Source organism: Chiloscyllium plagiosum, unplaced genomic scaffold (genome assembly GCF_037043375.1).
Source record: "Chiloscyllium plagiosum isolate Xiang-an unplaced genomic scaffold, Cpla_swu_hap1 HiC_scaffold_1, whole genome shotgun sequence".
Classification (NCBI taxonomy): domain Eukaryota; kingdom Metazoa; phylum Chordata; class Chondrichthyes; order Orectolobiformes; family Hemiscylliidae; genus Chiloscyllium; species Chiloscyllium plagiosum.
In genome coordinates, this window is record NW_028270139.1 from 165,004,430 (window position 1) to 165,021,461 (window position 17,032).

A 17,032-nucleotide genomic window follows, 5' to 3' on the forward strand; every position below is an offset into this window, starting at 1 on the left:
CCAGAACTAAAGGGTTTAGGGTGAGAGGGGAAAAATATAAAAGAGACCTAAGGGGCAACCTTTTCACGCAGAGGGTGGTACATGTATGGAATGAGCTGCCAGAGGATGTGGTGGAGGCTGGTACGATTGCAACATTTAAGAGGCATTTGGTTGGGTATATGAATAGGAAGGGTTTGGAGGGATATGGGCCGGTTGCTGGTAGGTGGGACTAGATTGGGTTGGGATATCTGGTCGGCATGGACGGGTTGGACTGAAGGGTCTTTTCCATGCTGTACATCTCTATGACTCTAGTTGGTGAGGGAGTCTGCTCCTCAGGTGTCTATGTTAGTGGATGTTACTCATGGCCGAATGGTATTATCACTAGACAATTATGACAGAAACCCTGGAAATGACCTGGGAATTCGGGTTTGAATCCCACCTGGGCATATCATGGAATTTGGATTCAGTTTAAAATCTGGAATCTAATATTGGCCCAGAAACATTGTTGATTGTTAGAAAAACCCATCTGACTCACTAATGTCCTTTAGGGAAGGAAACTGCCATCCTTACCTGGTCTGGCCAAATGTGACTCCAGACTCACACCAGTGTGGTTGACTCTTAGCTGCCCTCTGGGCAATTCGGGATGGACAATAAATGCTGGGCCTAGCCAGTGATGCCCACATCCTGTCAATGAAAAAAAAGCCAGAGTTGGAGTTGGATTGTGATCCTGCTCATGTTTCTGCGTGTAATAGGGTGACAGCAGCAGAATGGTCAAGTCAAGAGTTGCTTTATTTGTCTTTTCTACTGTATACAGCTGATACAGTAAAAACGAGAAGTGTTCCTCCAGGACCAAGGTGCTAACAAAGAGCACAAAACTACACCATCATACGCAGGGCAGCACAAAGCGCATAAACCAAGTGCGAGACGCCCAAGACAGTAAAGTAATTCCTGACACTTCAAGACAATAGGCACAGTGGTGTACAAATTACAGTGTATTAAAAGAATGATAATTAATAGAACATTGTTCTAGCAGCAATTCGAAGTTGTGCAAAGAGTTTCAGATGGAATAGAGTCCGATCATAACAGTGTTACTGTTGAGTCATCCAGGGATGATAGTTGCTTTCTGCTTCCACAAAGCAGGTGATGGATGAGTATTTCTAGTCATTAAAAGTGAAAGTAACACCTATGTTTATGTCTCCGGCCCTTTTGTTTGGAAAATAACCTGTTAGGTACAAGATTGATTCGAATTATAGAAAGGGAAGTAGTAGAATAAAGTAGTAGGGATACTGAAGTGATTTTAATTACTAACAATGGAGATAACAGGTTAGATGATGTGTTGCAGCTGCAGCTTGTGGGTGCTGCTGGATGCCAAGGTAAACTACAGTGATCACACCTGAAGCAAGCGTCGCAGGTCAATCAACTTTGGATCCGAGTTTTGGATCTCAGGTCTAAGATACAGACATTGCGCCACGTCAAGGAGGGGAAAGCTACCTGGACACATTGCTTCAGGAGGTGGTTACACCCCTTAAATTGGGTAATTCAAACATCTGTGATCAAGTACAGAAAGGTATGATTGTAGGTGAGACAGGTACGGGGCAACAGCCAAAGAGCCTCAGTTTCTGTAATTGTCCAGCAGTTAAGGGGTTCTTGGAAGCTGTTTGAATGTGAATGGTGACTGCAGGGAGGATGCACGAAGTGACCGCGGCATTTTGGTACGGGGAGCCATTCAACTGGGAAGGAGAAATAGGAATGTTGTGGCAGTAAGGGACAGTAGATTTAGGGAGGTAGATACTGTTCTCTACAGCCATGAGCATGAGTCCTGAAGGCCATGTTACCTGCCCAGTGCCAAGGTTAAGGACATCTCCTTGTGGCTGGGGAAGAACTTCAAGAGGGTGGAGAGGGGTCCAGTTGGCTTTATCCACATTGGCCCGAACAGAATTGATATGATTGGAAAGGAGGTTCTGCTGAGAGATTTCAAGCAGTTCAGAGCTACAGAGCGATTATGACAGAGAAACAGACCACTCCGCCCATCAAGTCCAGTGCTGGACATTGGAGGCACTGCAGTGAGACAAGCTGCAGAAGGGTGTGATTACAGCGTGACAAGTTTATACAGACAGTTTGTACGACCAATCTACACATTGGAATTTGTAATAAGCTTGTAAAAATAGTTGATTTTAAAATGGTGACTGAACCATATCCGGGTCAAATAACTCTCATGCTCAGATATGGGTTTGCCACTCCATGTGCAGGGTTATGGGTCATTGAGTGGTAATAAAATTTATTTTGTTTGTTACAGGAACATGCACTACCCTCCAGAAACAGCCAGCATTATGCTGATGGTTAGGATGGTTGCCATGGTGAAACAGGTAACTAGAGATTGCCAGGCTCTGTAAGGTATGTCTTGTTGTACCTGAACTGATGAATGATAGGTTTCTTTTCACTCACTGAGATGTAGAAAGTGGTGTTAATTCAGTTTGGTTATCCTGGGTCAGCTGACCTCAGCAATGGTAACAATTTGCATTTATATAACCCCTTTAATGTTAAAAATAGAACCCACAGGCATGGCTGTGGGTAAATATCACCTCTTCGATCAACATGTCGAAGTCCCAGTCCAGAGAACTGAGTCCATCATCCAGGACTCTCCCCATACATAGGCAAAAGTGAGTACTGCAGATGCTGGAGATCAGAATCAAGATTAGCGTGGTGCTGGAAAAGCACAGCAGATCAGGCAGCATCCGAGGAGCAGGAAAATTGACAAACGTCGATTTTCCTGCTTGGATGCTGCCTGACCTGCTGTGCTTTCCAGCACCACTCTGATCTTGGCTCCCTATGCATACAGAGGGAGTGCTGCACTTCCAGATGTGCTATCTTTCATTTAGATGTTCCATTAAATTGCAACCCCCATTGGAATCTGTGAAAGTTTGAGAGGCAAAGAACTGTCCCAAAAGTCACTATTTAAAGAAAAAATGAACAACTTTATATTTTTAAGTCTAACAGAGAATAATTAACTAACAACTATTTACAACTCCTTTCTCTGAACCTATCTTTTACCTTCCCCTCTACCAGTCCGATAAAACTCCCATTAGGATTTACAAAAAAAATCAAATTTCAAAACCAGCCAGCTGTCGAATCTTCTCATTGTATGTTCCTCTGTAGATTTTCTCTCCAGGCCGGTGTCTATGTTTCTCTCTGTGCAAACTCCTTCTCCAGACAGATACCTCTCAGAATGTTCTTACTCGCAGCCTACATCTGTTGGTCTTTTGGAGTTCTCTTTGCCACTCTGGCTAACTGTTCAAAATGTCTGATCTCTATACCCCAAAACATCAGATCGCTTCATTGGTTTTAATATTGTCAAAATACCAAATTCAAACTTGATTGGAGTTTGGTATCTTGGGGCATAATTTAAACTGATTGGCTGAATTTGAATTTGTTTTTTTTATCCTGGCAACACTGCTCTTAGCTAGTTGTTCGACCAAGTGTTACATCGTTACCTTGTTCAGAACACTTTTGCTGAGTCAGGTAGTTCTGCTAACTTTTCAACTCTCCTAAAGGTTCATAACACAGGTTTAAATGAAATCATAAGCTCAAAGTTTGGGTGAAGATTTGTAGCTCGGGTGCTCATTGTTTTGGTTCTGTTCGCCGAGCTGGAAATTTTTGTTGCAAACGTTTTGTCCCCTGTCTAGGTGACATCCTCAGTGCTTGGGAGCCTCCTGTGAAGCGCTTCTGTGAAGCGGCAGGGACAGGCCACTATAAATGCCGGAGGAAACACCACAGAAGCGCTTCACAGGAGGCTCCCAAGCACTGAGGATGTCACCTAGACAGGGGACGAAACGTTTGCAACAAAAATTTCCAGCTCGGCGAACAGAACCACAACGAAATCATAAGCTTTCAGAGTGCTGCCGCTTCATCGTGTGTAGTGAAGAAAAGCAGACAGGCAGAGAGATCAATGGACAGTGTAACAGATGTCAGTTTTTCTGTTTAACAACTGCCTGTATTTTGAAATAGTGTTCTTTTTATGAGCATTGTATAAGGCAGGTTTCTTAGATTCCCTACAGTGTGGAAACAGGCCCTTCAGCCCAACAAGTCCGCACCACCCTCTGAAGAGCAACCCACCCATACATTTATACCTGCACCTAACACTACGGGCAATTTTACATGGTCAATTCACCTAACCTGCACATCTTTGGATTGTGGGAGGAAACCGGAGCACCCGGAGGAAACCCACACAGACACAGGGAGAATGTGCAAACTCCACACAGACAGCTGCCCGAGTGGGAATTGAACCCGGGTCCCTGGTGCTGTGAGGCAGCAGTGCTAACCACTGAGCCACCATGCCACCCCAATGTAGGGGAGGTTGTGGAACCTGATAGTACTGATTCATTCATGTGAGAATTGGATACATTTCTTTCAGAATGCAACATTTAGGAATGCGATTCGTCAGTAGTGACGGGGTGAGTGTGACATGTTGGGAGTGCAAGTAACTTTGGGCTTTGAGCCCCAACTCTCTCCATCACTGAGGGTTTTGCACACCTCATGACTGGGTTTGTTGTCAACTCATCAATGGAGATCGATTGCTGTAATTAATCAGTATCACCTGTGTAGACAGTCCCTTGGTAATGCAGAACCTGAATGTTGCAGATAAGAGAGGCATGTTCACCTGCTCTCATCAGGACAGAAGGCAAGAATGCCAAATTTCAAATAATTTACACTATGGAAGGACAGGCTGCTGATTGGTTGGCAAGTTGATTCTGTTTGAGGTCAGAGATAGCGATTCTTTGATTTGGATCCTGTTTAGCGCACCCTGAGAAAAAGAACCGAAAATGACATCACCATAGGAAGTGATGTCACCACAGGAAATGACACCACCAACCCAAGGAAACCCAAACATATAAAGAGAAAGCAGGAAACACCAGCAGTGCTTCATCCGGAGCCTCACTGACGATGTTACCTAGTATGGTGACAAAATGTCTGAAAATGAACCTTCCAGCTCACCGAGCAAACCTGCATCCAGAACCTCAACCTGAGCTACAAATCATATCAAAACTCGCTAGTGATTCTTTTAGTTACCCGGCACATGGGGAGCTGGTTGTTTTCTCCATGGCCAGTCAGATGCTGCTTGCCAACCAATCAGCTTCTGTTTGGGTTGAAGTTTGGCATTCTTGTGTGTGTCCTAATGAGCGAGAGAGGAAAGCTTGGAGAATTGTTTTGTTTCTCAGCAATATTCAGCCTGATTATAGTTGTAGCATGTGACTGTGAGGATGGTATAAAGTGAGCCAGATGGACCCTGGTCTTTGGAATTTCAAAGTTCTTAACGAGATTTGTCTTTTGCACTAAATATTACGAAGCTGTTTTACGTTAGTGTAACTCGTGCTCTGTGAGTGATAATAATTTCTCTAGATTTCCCAGTTTCTGTCACCTTTTTTAAGAACTGCATGGGGATGGGTCCATGATTGGTGAGAGGTTGCTAACCAGTGCCCTGGTGTTTGAAAATGTGCAGGGTTCACTTTAACGTCCTCATTTCTGTCCCTCTTTCTGTTCAAAGGCTAAAGACAAGGCACGCTGGGTGAAGCTTTTCTCTCAGTTTTGCAGCCGAACAGCCAATGAAGAGGAGGAGATCGTTCACAAACTTATTGGCGACAAATTCCAGGTGGGAGTTTCCATTGGCCTGAGTGTCTTCTCCGTGTTACGGTGGCGTGTTCCGGAAAATAACCTGACCCACACGGTCGGTGAGGGACTTCTAACTAAACAAGGTCATGAAGGACTCAGTAAACAATCCGACTAACTGGGTGCTGTTGGATTTGTAGCTGCTGCTGCTGTTATCCATGGCACCCACTTCCATTCCTCCTCGAATTGTGGGAAATGCTGTCAGTTTGTGGCCGATTACCCGTTGTCCCTGAGAAGGTAATGATGGTTGTCCTCCGACAGCCATTGCACTGGTTTTCTCAATGGAGCACTTTGCAAGAAGGGGGAAGCAGCATTTTGGTGGTGCAATGGTAGTGCCACCGCACTTTCTTTACTTATTCACTCGCAGGGCATGGATGTGTCTGGCCGGCCAGCATTTATTGTCCATCTTTAGCTGCCCTTGAACTGAGTGGCTTGCTAGGTCATTGCAGAGGGCCGTTAAAAGTCAGCCACATTGCTGTGGGTCTGGTGGTGCATGTAGGTGGGGATAACAGATTTCCTTCCCTGAAGGGCATTACTGAACCAGTGGGTTTTTCTGACAATCAGCAAATGGTTTCATGGTCATCAGTAGATTTTTAATTCCAGAATTTATTTTTAAATTGACTTTGAATTTCACCATCTGCCTTGGTGGGAATCGAACTCGGGTCCCCAGATCATTAGCCAACTTTCTGAATTAATATCCACCAGGCCATCATTCTCCTGGGTGAATATTGTGGGGTCATGAGTTCAAATCTCACCATGGCAGCTGGCAGAATTTAAATTCAATTAATAAAATCTCGGATTGAAAACTATTCTCAGTGAAGGTGGCCATGGCAGCCAACATTGGTTGTTGTAAAAAGCGAGTTCACTAATGTCCTTCAGGGAAGGAAACTGTCTTCCTTACCTCGTCTGACCTACATGTGACTCCAGACCCACAGCAATGTGATTGACTCTTAACTGCCCTCTGAAATGGTTCTGGCAAGCCTTTCAGTTGAAGGACAACTGGGAAGGATAACAAATGCTGACCTGGCCAATGACGTCCACGTTCCATGAAAGAATTAAAAGAGTTAGGTACCTGAGGTGTAGGTTTGGAGTCAAATGTAGGCCCGAGCAAGTACTGGTCGCAAATTTCCTTCCGAAAGAATATTAATTAACCAGATGGCCTTTCACTGTCAGAAGCTTTTACATTTTCAGTTTTATTTTTGTTTTTAAGATCCCTGTGGAAGCAGTCCATTCGGCCCATTGAGTCCGAAGAGCATCCTGTCCAGACCCACCCTCCTACCCTATCCCTGTAACCCTACATTTCCCACTCTAACCCACCTGACCTGCACATCTTTGGTCTGTGGAAGGAAACCAGAGCACCTGGAGGAAAACCACGCAGACACGGAGAGAATGTACAAACTCCAAAGGTGGAATTGAGCCCGTGTCCCCAGCCCTGTGAGGCAGCAGTGCTAACCACTGAGCCACTGTGACACTTCTTCAACTTCTCTTACTGGCTGCTTCATATCTCTGCTGCTTTCTTTCAGGGTCAGTTGGAAACATTACGGCAGCTCTTCACCAAAGCTCTCTACGAGGACACCCTCAACCAGGTAAGCTACCAGATAACAACCTGACTGGATTAGCAACTGGATGGTTTTACTAACCTAACCTAACAACTGAGCACAGCAAACTCAATAATCTCATCACGTTAGCTTAGTAACCAAGCCAGTTTAACACAGCATCCTCAACTAACCAGTAATTGTCATGTGAGTCTTGGATGTGACCTAACCAGGTAAACTCGGTGAACTAACTGGGTTAACACAATTGCTGAACTGGATAACTCAATAATCAATCTTGTGGATTTTCCCTGACAATGGATTTTAATCCTTTCTCTGTCTGCTCTCTCTCTCTCGCTCTCTCTCTCTCTTGCCCCCTCCTCTCTGACCTCTGCCTGCACCCCCATCCTTCAACACCCCATCTACTTCCTCTTCTCATTCTCACCTACTACTCACCTCATGCAATCACTGTCTCTCTGTCTACCTCCTTTGCCCAACCTTTCTCTCTCTTTTTTCTCTCTCTTTTCTCTCTCTCTCTCTCTCTCTCTCTTCTCTCTCTCTCCCCCCCTCCCTTCTCCCTGTCACCCCATTCCCTCCCCCCCCTCAAACTTCGCCTCACTCCCCCCCCTCTCTTTTGCACACCCTCCTCTCTCTCTCACACTCACCCCTCTCCTCTGCCCCATCTCTGTCATGCTCCACATTCTCTCTCTCTCTCACACTCCTGCTCTCTTTCTCTTGTACACTGTCTCTCTCCCGCCCTCGCGTTCCCCCTCCTCCCCCCCAACTCTCATTCCTCTCCACTCTCCCTCCTACCGCTCTCCCCTTCATGTGCCTCTCCTTTCATTCCTTCCCCCCCCCGCCCCCTCATTCTCGCAGTGGTTCACTCCTGAGGGATTCCGCTCACTCTTCGCGTTGGTTGGAACCAATGGGCAAGGCATCGGGACCAGGTGGGTGGCGTCCCTGTGCGGCTGGGCATCTATTTATCCTCTGTGTGGGGGGGGGGAAGCTTCTTTCCCCCGATCACCCTGATCATTGGCTCCACACTCACTGGAGTCAGTCAGATGTTGTGAGGCGAGACCCCAATGATGGGGCTTGTCTGACTATTTGCAGTGACATCACAGGCCAGATCCATCAGTGCAGTCGATGGCAATCCGGCCTGAATGAAGCCCGACTGACCACCCCTTCCTGAAACCTCTCCCAGCTGAGACCACTCGCGATTCGTGGAACATTGCCTTGCTCAGTTGGTTCAGCTAAAGAAGTGCATTTGTATGACACCATTCTCGACCTCTGATATTTGCTTCTCTGGGATAGGAAGCAAACCCAGGTCCTGCCAGTTATGCCAAACGTGAATAAAACATACAACTTTGCAACAAATGAAGTATTTTTTAAAGTACATTTACAGACGTAACTTGAAAATATGATCATCAATTTGTGCTTCCACACCATTCTGTTAATAACCACATTATTTTTTTTTTGTCTTCCGGGTAAAGATTGTCTGAAGACATTGAGGAAGACTCCTCTGTCTTTCTTCCAAGTGGTGACACCGATCATTTGTATCTACTCGTGAGGGTAGACCAGGCCTTTGTTGAATGCCTTCTCTGGAAGGTAGCTCCTCTGATAGTGCTGCATTCTCTCCACACTCCACCGGTGTGTCAGCCTGCTTTGTGGGCTCGTGTTTGGAACTAAAAACCACAACCTTGAGTTGTGCAGATTGAGAGTTCAAATCCCAGGCCGACATGAGATTGAATGGAAAGAGAGAGGCTTGGGTTTAGTCACAGCTCTGCTTCATCACTGGCCTAGAAGTAACTCCAGTCCCATATCGTCTGTTTAACACATTCGGGGGCATTCGGATTAAGGTAGTTCAGAGGAATGATAAAGCTGAAAAGTGTCTCTGCTGGTGGGTGGGGGAGGGAGGGGAGAAGAGCAGGGGATAGCTGAAGTCCCCAACAATGTGACAGAAGTTTGCCTTCTTATCTGGCCTGTCTTGGGGTGCTGTTAGCAAGCACACCTTCACACAATGGGCAGTACCAGTTCGAGACAAATAACAAGTTGTGGCTGCGTGCCAATTGAGTCGGTTATATATGATCCTCAATGAGGATGCTCGGGTAATGCAATCAAGGCAGTGGGTGGAGAGACTATACATAGCAGCATCAATCCAGTCAAATAAGGAGCAGATACAAGCAGCTGAATGACCACCTTGTGTTTTCTTATATAATGGATTTGAGGGGCTGAATGGCTACCTTGTGTGCCTACAGATGAGTTGATTATGTGTTTGATTTTCTGACAGCTCCTTGAGTCAGTGGGTCCATGGCTGTGATGCACTCCAGCTTCCTGCACAGGTGAGGGAAGAGCTGGATGCTTTCATAGACCAGCTATACAAAGACATTGAGAAAGGTAGGAATGGTAGAGAACAGTGCCTTCCTGTGCATCGCATGGGTGGGGGTGGGGGGGGGGGGGGGGGGGGGGGGGGAAGAGGGTGAGGGAGTGTGTGCGCGCGTGGGGGTGGGTTCACTGGAGGGAGTGTGTGTATAGGGCTGAGTGTGTGTGGGGGTGTGGAGTGCGAATGTGTGTATGTGTGTGCATTGAGTGTTGGGTATGGATATATAAGTGTGGGTGTGTATGTGTGCACATGGAGTGTCTGTGCGCCGGTTCAGGCATGAAGTGTCTGCGCGCGGGGTCTGGCATAGAGTGTTTGTGCGCGGAGTCGGGCGTGGCGTGCCTGTGTGCGCGGAGTCAGGCGTGGCGTGCCTGTGCACGGGGTCTGGCATGGAGTTGTGGATAGTGCTGAAGGATGTTGCAAATTACAGAGGGACATAGATAAGCTGCAGAGCTGGGCTGAGAGGTGGCAAATGGAGTTTAATGCGGAAATGTGTGAGGTAGTTCACTTCAGAAGAAGTAACAGGAATGCAGAGTACTGGGCTAATGGTAAGATTCTTGGTAGTGTAGATGAGCAGAGATCTCGGTGTCCAGGTACACAGATCCCTGAAAGTTGCCACCCAGGTTGACAGGGTTGTTAAGAAGGTACGTGGTGTGTTAGGTTTTATTGGAAGAGGGATTGAGTTTCGGAACCATGAGACCATACTGTGGCCACATTTTGGAGTATTCCGTACAGTTCTGGTCACAGCATTATAGGAAGGAAATGGAAACTTTGGAAAGGATTCAGAAGAGATTTACTAGGATGTTGCCTGGTATGGATGGAATGCCTTATGAGGAAAGGCTGAGGGACTTGAGGCTGTTTTTGTTAGAGAGAAAGTTGAGAGATGACTTAATTGAGACATATAAGATAATCAGAGTGTTAGATAGGGTCGACAGGGAGAGCCTTTTTCCTTGGATGGTGATGGCTAGCATGAGGGGACATAGCTTTAAATTGAGGGGTGATAGATATAGGACAAATGTCAGAGTTTATTTACTCCAAGATTAGTAGGGGCGTGGAACATGCTGCCTGCAACAGTGGTTGACTCACCAACTTTAAGGGCATTTTTTAAAATGGTCATTGGATAAACATATGGATGAAATGGAATAGTGCAGGTTAGACCAGCTTCAGATTGGTTCCAACAGGTCAGCACAACATCGAGGGCAGAAGGGCCTGTACTGTGCTGGAATGTTCAATGTTATATTCTGCATTGTCTGTAAGATATGATTCCATGTGACTCTCAGAAAGTTGCTTAACTTGTCTGCCAGATAGTTCCCCTAGTTTTGGTACAGTGTAGTGATTGCAATAAGGTCAGCCAGGTGGACCTCACAGAATATGGGGCTGTTAATGTGGTCCAATCAAGGAGCCCTGGATGACAGATATAAACAGGAGGGTCAAAGGTTCTGAAAAAAAAAATAAACAGGAGGGTCGGACATCCTGTTCATTCAGTGCTGGCACTGACGAAGCTAGGTCAGTGTCAAGGTCAGTGTCAAGGCCTCTCCAAATGTCAATAAAGGGTGACTTGGTAACAGAATACCGGCCTCTGTGGTGTTATTTCAGTTACTACCCCAGATGTTAGTACAATGGACTATGCAAGGAGGTATCCAGTGCTTCTCTACAATGTGTTTGGGGTGTTTTTTAAATTATTCATGCACAGAATAAGGGCGTCACGGCATTTATTTCCCATCCCTAATTGCCTCGAGCACAGTTAAGAGTCAGCCAGGTTGCTGTGGGGTCATTAGGGTACTCTTAATTCCAGAGTTTTATTGAATTCAAATTCCACCGTGAGCAGGATTTGAACCCCAGGTCCCCAGAATATTATCTAGGTCTCTGAAGTAATAAACTAGTGATGATGCCACTAGGCCATTGCCTTTCTCAGGTGTGTATTTGTGGATCGTATACGTTTGTGTCGTGTTTGTATATCTGTCATGCAGTCTGAGAGTAGGCAGTGTTTCGGGGAAAAGGGTTTTTTTTTCGTGGGTTATGGGTATCAATAGCAAACCTGGCATTTATTGCCCATTCCCTGAACTGAATGGCTTGCGAGAGCCATTTCAGACTACACTTTGGAGTCAACCACATGTGGGTTCACATTGTAGACCAGATGGCATAAGGACGGCAAGTTTCCTAAAGGAACGAGAGAGCCAGGTGGGTGTTTATGACAATCGACAGAGGTTACATGAGCACCATTTGGCTAACTTTTTATTCAAGATTTTTTACTGATTTCAAACATCACCTTCTGCCACAGTGGATTCGAACTCTCGGCCCCCAGTATAGTAGCCCAGACTGGACGATTACCAACCCAGTGACATTACCACTACACCACCAATGGAAGTGTGTGTGTGATGTGGGTATATATTGTGGCTGTGCATGTCAAGTGTGATGTATGTGTGACCAGTGTTAGCAAAATTCCTTTGTTTTCAGCGCTTCAGTAATTATTGACCTGACTGCGCTCATCCCATTCAGTATGTGGCCAGAGTGCACCAGAGACGATGCTCCCATCTGTACCTGCCTTCCTGTGACATCCACATCCTGAGCATACGGTAGGGGTGGAGCTCCCTCCAAGCCACTCACCATCCTGGCTTGGCCATTACTTCTCTGTTGCTGGGTCAAAATCCTGGAATTCCCTCTCTAAGGGCATTATACATCAACCCACTGGTTCAAAAAGACACCATCTCAAGGGCAACTAGGGATGGCCAATAATGCTAACTGCCAGCCAGTGATGCCCATAAACCCATGAAATAAATGTATCTACTCTGCTCTTCTGAGATGAGGTGGAGTTCTGGGCGTGCCATATTGTGTCAGGGAGATGAAAGCGAGGACTGCAGATGCTGGAGATCAGAGCTGAAAATGTGTTGCTGGAAAAGCGCAGCAGGTCAGGCAGCATCCAAGGAACAGGAGAATCGACGTTTCGGGCATCAGCCCTTCTCAGGAAGCCCTTCCTGAAGAAGGGCTTATGCCCGAAACGTCGATTCTCCTGTTCCTTGGATGCTGCCTGACCTGCTACGCTTTTCGAGCAACACATTTTCAGCTGTGTCAGGGAGGTGCAGACCTTGTCTCCATGGGGCCTGTGCATGACCTTTTTCAAAGGAACAACAATTAGGCCCAACCCCCTGCTGTTTCCCCATGACCCTGTAGGTTTTCTGCATTTTCTGAGTATAGCAACTTTCTCACAGAAGTTAGTATTGAAACTGCATCTGGCTCCCTTTCAGTAGGTGCATTCCAGATCTCAGCCACATGCTGAGTTTCTCTTTGTCTCTCTGCTTCTTCTGCCAATCACATTAAACCTGTGCCTTTGTGTGGACCCTGCAAACTGCTTTGCCTTGCCCCTTTATAATTTAAACTCCTCCAATAGATCTGATGGTCTCTCTTGCAAGGGAGCAGTTCCAGCTTCTCTAGTACAGAATTGTAAAATTCACCTGAGTCCCACTCTCTGACTCAGTCCACATACCTCAGCAATTGTTTCCCTTCCTAACTGGAATCCATCAGCCCCCAACCCCGGTGCAGTTGTTGGAGCTTGTGTTCTCAGCTTGGTGTTGAGGTTGAGTGGCCAGCTGTAGGGGGAGCAGGAAAAAAGAAATCACTGGACTGATATGTTTTGTTCTTCCGCAGAGAGTGGGGAATTCCTGAACTGCGAGGGATCTGGCCTGTACGTGCTGCAAAGCTGCTGTAAGTAACTAGGATCCAGGACAGAAGCACAACAGGGACGGCATACTTAACCAGAGGCATCGATTTCCTATCAACATTAAGTGAAGCATACACCATTGCAAGCAAGGAATTAACACAGTGCTCTGGCGAGGAAAGGTTAATGGGTGACACTGCGAGAACTGGATTATAATAAAGATACAGGTTAACTTTTTGTGGCTTTAGTCTGTATCTAACCCTGTGCTGTCCCTGTCCTGGGAGTGTTTGATGGGGACAGTGTAGAGGAAGATTTAGTCTGTACCTAACCCCATTGCTGTCCCTGTCCTGGAAGTGTTTGATGGAGACAGTGTAGAGGGAGCTTTACTCTGTATCTAACCCTGTGCTGTCCCTGTCCTGGGAGTGTTTGATGGGGGACAGTGTAGGAAGATCTTTAGGTCGGCGCAGACTCAAAGGGCGAAATGGCACCCCGCTATATTGTACGGTTTCTATGAAAGAAAGGTCTTCTGTTTGCATGCACTGTCCCTGCTCCCTTGACAACTGTAACCTTTGACCTTCCTCTGTAGGTAATCATAGCTGTGACCCCAATGCTGAAACCTCCTTCCCAGAGAACAACTTCCTCCTTCACTTGACTGCGCTCCGTGATATCAAAGCAGGAGAGGTAAGGCTTGGCCACAGGAACTGACTTTTATTGACCCTGCAGCACCCGTGCTTGTATGTAACTGGACCAACCTGCCTGGGGATAGCGTGGCTTCTGTCTCATGCTGCAGATGAGAGAGTGGACAGGGAGCTCGCAACTAGTCCAATTCCCCACTGCTAAAGTGTAAACAGGTCAGATGTTGAATTTGCTAATGGTACCTTGTACAGGAAGAGGTCACTTCCTTTATTAAACCTGTGCTGGTTCTTTTAAAGTGCTCTTAAATTAACCCTCTCTCTTCCCTTAAAGTGATAAAAGGGCACGTTAGTCAGAAACCTCAAGTCAGCCATCTCATTCCATCTTAGAGCTATCTAGCACATAAACAAACAACCCATCCATGCTGACCAGATATCCTAAACTAATGTAGTCCCATTTGCCCTTGGCTCATATCCCTTTAAGTCCTTCCCATTCATATACCCATCCAGATGCCTTTTAAATGTTACAACTGTACCAGCCTCCACCACTTCCCCTGGCAGCTCATTCCATACATGCACCACCCTCTGTGTGAAAAAGTTGGCCTGCTGTCTCTGTCTCTGTCACTCTCTCTTTCTCTCTCTCTCTCTCTCTCTCTCTCTCTCTCTCTCTCTCTCTCACACACACTCACGCTCTCTCTGTCACGCTCTATGCCTGTCACGCTTTCTCTGTCTCTCCTTTGCCCCTCTCTGGTTCTCTCTCCCACTTCCTTTCTCTCTCTCTTTGTCTCACCATGGGTTCAGTCTCAATGTGGTGGCATGTTCTCTGTTCTTCACCTTGCCGATGAATGTGTGACTCTGCAGAGATTATCAGTTTGCTTCCACCCAAATCTCTTTATGGATTCTCCTTCCTCACTGTCAGTATTCAGCCTCAACACCGAGGTCGCCGTTCTTCATGACCTTGTCCAGAACCTACAGGGATCAGTGGAGCCAACGTCTAATTGAATGGCAGAACGGACTTGAGGGGCTGAATGGCCTCCTGTTCCAGGAAAGGACTGTAGGGAATGTGTTTGTATGTGTACATTGTGTATTTATCAATATCCCACACGCAGCGACAGAGAGTGGGGTACGTGAGGGGATGGCACCATGGAATTGATGGTTGATGTGTCTTATTCACAGGAAGTGTGCATCACGTACTTGGACTGCTGTCAGCGAGATCGGAGCAGGCACACACGACACAGGATCCTCCGGTACTGTGCCCCATTCCACAATCCTGACCCCACCATCACCAACTTCACCCCCATGTCGCGAACCCCACCTTTCACTGTCTCTCTCCCGGCTTCTTGCTCCCTTCCCCTTTTACCGCACCTTCCAGTCAGCACAGGACAGCTTCAAAAACATGTTACTTTTCGTCATAGTGTAATACAGCCCAGGGGCAGGTCATTCAGCCCATCAAGCCTGTGCCAACTCTTTGAGAAAGTGGTTTAATTCAGGCCCACTCTTCACACTAACAGCTCTGCAGTTTCCTCCATTTTTGAGTATTCCTCCCCTTCCCATTTAAAAGGTATCAGCTTCACCACTCACTGATGGGGTCCTGTTCCTCCAGATTGCACTGAGCTTCATTCTGGCCACAGGCAAGTCTCAGAGTGACAATGTAGAGTCATTTTATGGAAAGAGGCTATTTGCTCTATCAAGTCTAACCACAGAGCAGCCCAGTCATTCCTCATTCCCCCCACTTGGTCCACACAGACCTTGACATTAATTTCTCTCAAATACCCGGAAGACCATAGGAAGACGTAGGAACGGAAGTAGGCCATTCACCCTATCGAGTCTGCCCCGCCATTCAGTGAGACCATAGTTGCTCTGATAATCCTTAACTTCTCTTTCTGCATTTTCCCCATCACCCTTGATCCCCTTACAAATTAAAAATCTATCTGAACCTTGAATATATTGAATGACCTCTCCTCGACAGCCCTCTGTGGTAAAGAATTCCACAGGTTCCCTCCCTTCTGAGAGAACAAATTCTTCCTCGTCTTTGTCTTAAATGTGCAAGCCATTAATCCGAGATTATACCATCTGGTCCTCGGGGAAACAACCCGGTAGGTTTCATATCTACCCTGTCAAGTCCTCAAAGAAACTTGTCTGTTTCAATAAGATCACCTCTCATCCTTCTAAACTCCAATGAGTACAGACCGACCCTACTCAACCTCTCCTCATTAGACAGTCCCTCCCTACCCAGTAACAGTCGAGTGAACCCTCTCTGGACTGCCTCCAATGCTGAAATATCTCTCCTTCGATAAGGGACCCAGAACTGTTGACAGTATTCCAGCTGTGGGCTGACTAGCACCTTGTATAGTTTCAGCAAAATCTTCTTACGTTTATATACCATTCCCTTTGAAATAAAGGCCAACATTCCATTTGTCTTCCCAACTACCCTCTAAACAAGAGCTCTAGTTTTTGTGATTCATCAATGAGGGCTCCCTAATCCGCCGTCTGCACTCTTTCTCCACTTAAATAATACTCGGCTCCTCCATTCTTCCTGCCACTCTCTCATTTTTCCACATGACACTCCTCCTGCCAGGTTTTTGCACAATGTCGAATCTGCCTCTGTCCCTCTGGAGACTCTGTCATGGTACAAAAAGAGATCATTTGGCCCATCAAGTCTACACTTGTTCTCCACCTCCCTCAGCCCATCATGGGCTTCAGATTTCTGGTCTGTACCACTGGCTGCTTAAGATTTTCCCTCACGTTTGTACCCAAAATGTTAAATCCCTGCTCTCCAGTCTTTGTTTCATTGCTTAATGGGAAGAGTTTTTCTTTTCTTGTCAACCTCCCTAAGCCTGCTTTAATGATGTACCTTTGTCTCACATCCTCCCTCGACTGCCTTTGCTTCAAGGACACAGCCCCACCATCTCCAGTGAGCCTAGGACCTGAACTTCCAGCAGCCCTGGATTACTTCTGGTTAATCTCGTATGCTCCCTCTCAAAGATCCTTCTTTCTGTGCCTCTGTTACCAGGCACTGAGATAGAGCCCCACTGTTCCCAAGTCATCTGACAAGTTAGAGATTAATTAAATTACTCAAGATCTCCAGTTTACCTGCTTGAAAACACTGACCAGGTTTCTGTACTTAACAAGAAACTACTATTTATTACAAATCAATGGATTTCAATGCAGAGAAATGTGAGGCAGTGCATTT

At 46.4% G+C, this 17,032-nt stretch overlaps 1 protein-coding gene across 1 annotated transcript in view; it reads left to right on the forward strand.

The window, feature by feature from the left end:
* The window catches only part of smyd5 (SMYD family member 5), a 42,688-nt gene that overhangs the window by 20,559 nt on the left and 5,097 nt on the right, over positions 1 to 17,032 (forward strand). The window contains exons 5-12 of the mRNA XM_043689023.2: positions 2,276 to 2,345; positions 5,522 to 5,626; positions 7,167 to 7,229; positions 8,052 to 8,122; positions 9,463 to 9,569; positions 13,198 to 13,254; positions 13,794 to 13,888; positions 15,016 to 15,086. Coding sequence (XP_043544958.1) covers positions 2,276 to 2,345; positions 5,522 to 5,626; positions 7,167 to 7,229; positions 8,052 to 8,122; positions 9,463 to 9,569; positions 13,198 to 13,254; positions 13,794 to 13,888; positions 15,016 to 15,086 — 639 coding nt within the window. The remainder of the gene's footprint in view (positions 1 to 2,275; positions 2,346 to 5,521; positions 5,627 to 7,166; positions 7,230 to 8,051; positions 8,123 to 9,462; positions 9,570 to 13,197; positions 13,255 to 13,793; positions 13,889 to 15,015; positions 15,087 to 17,032) is intronic.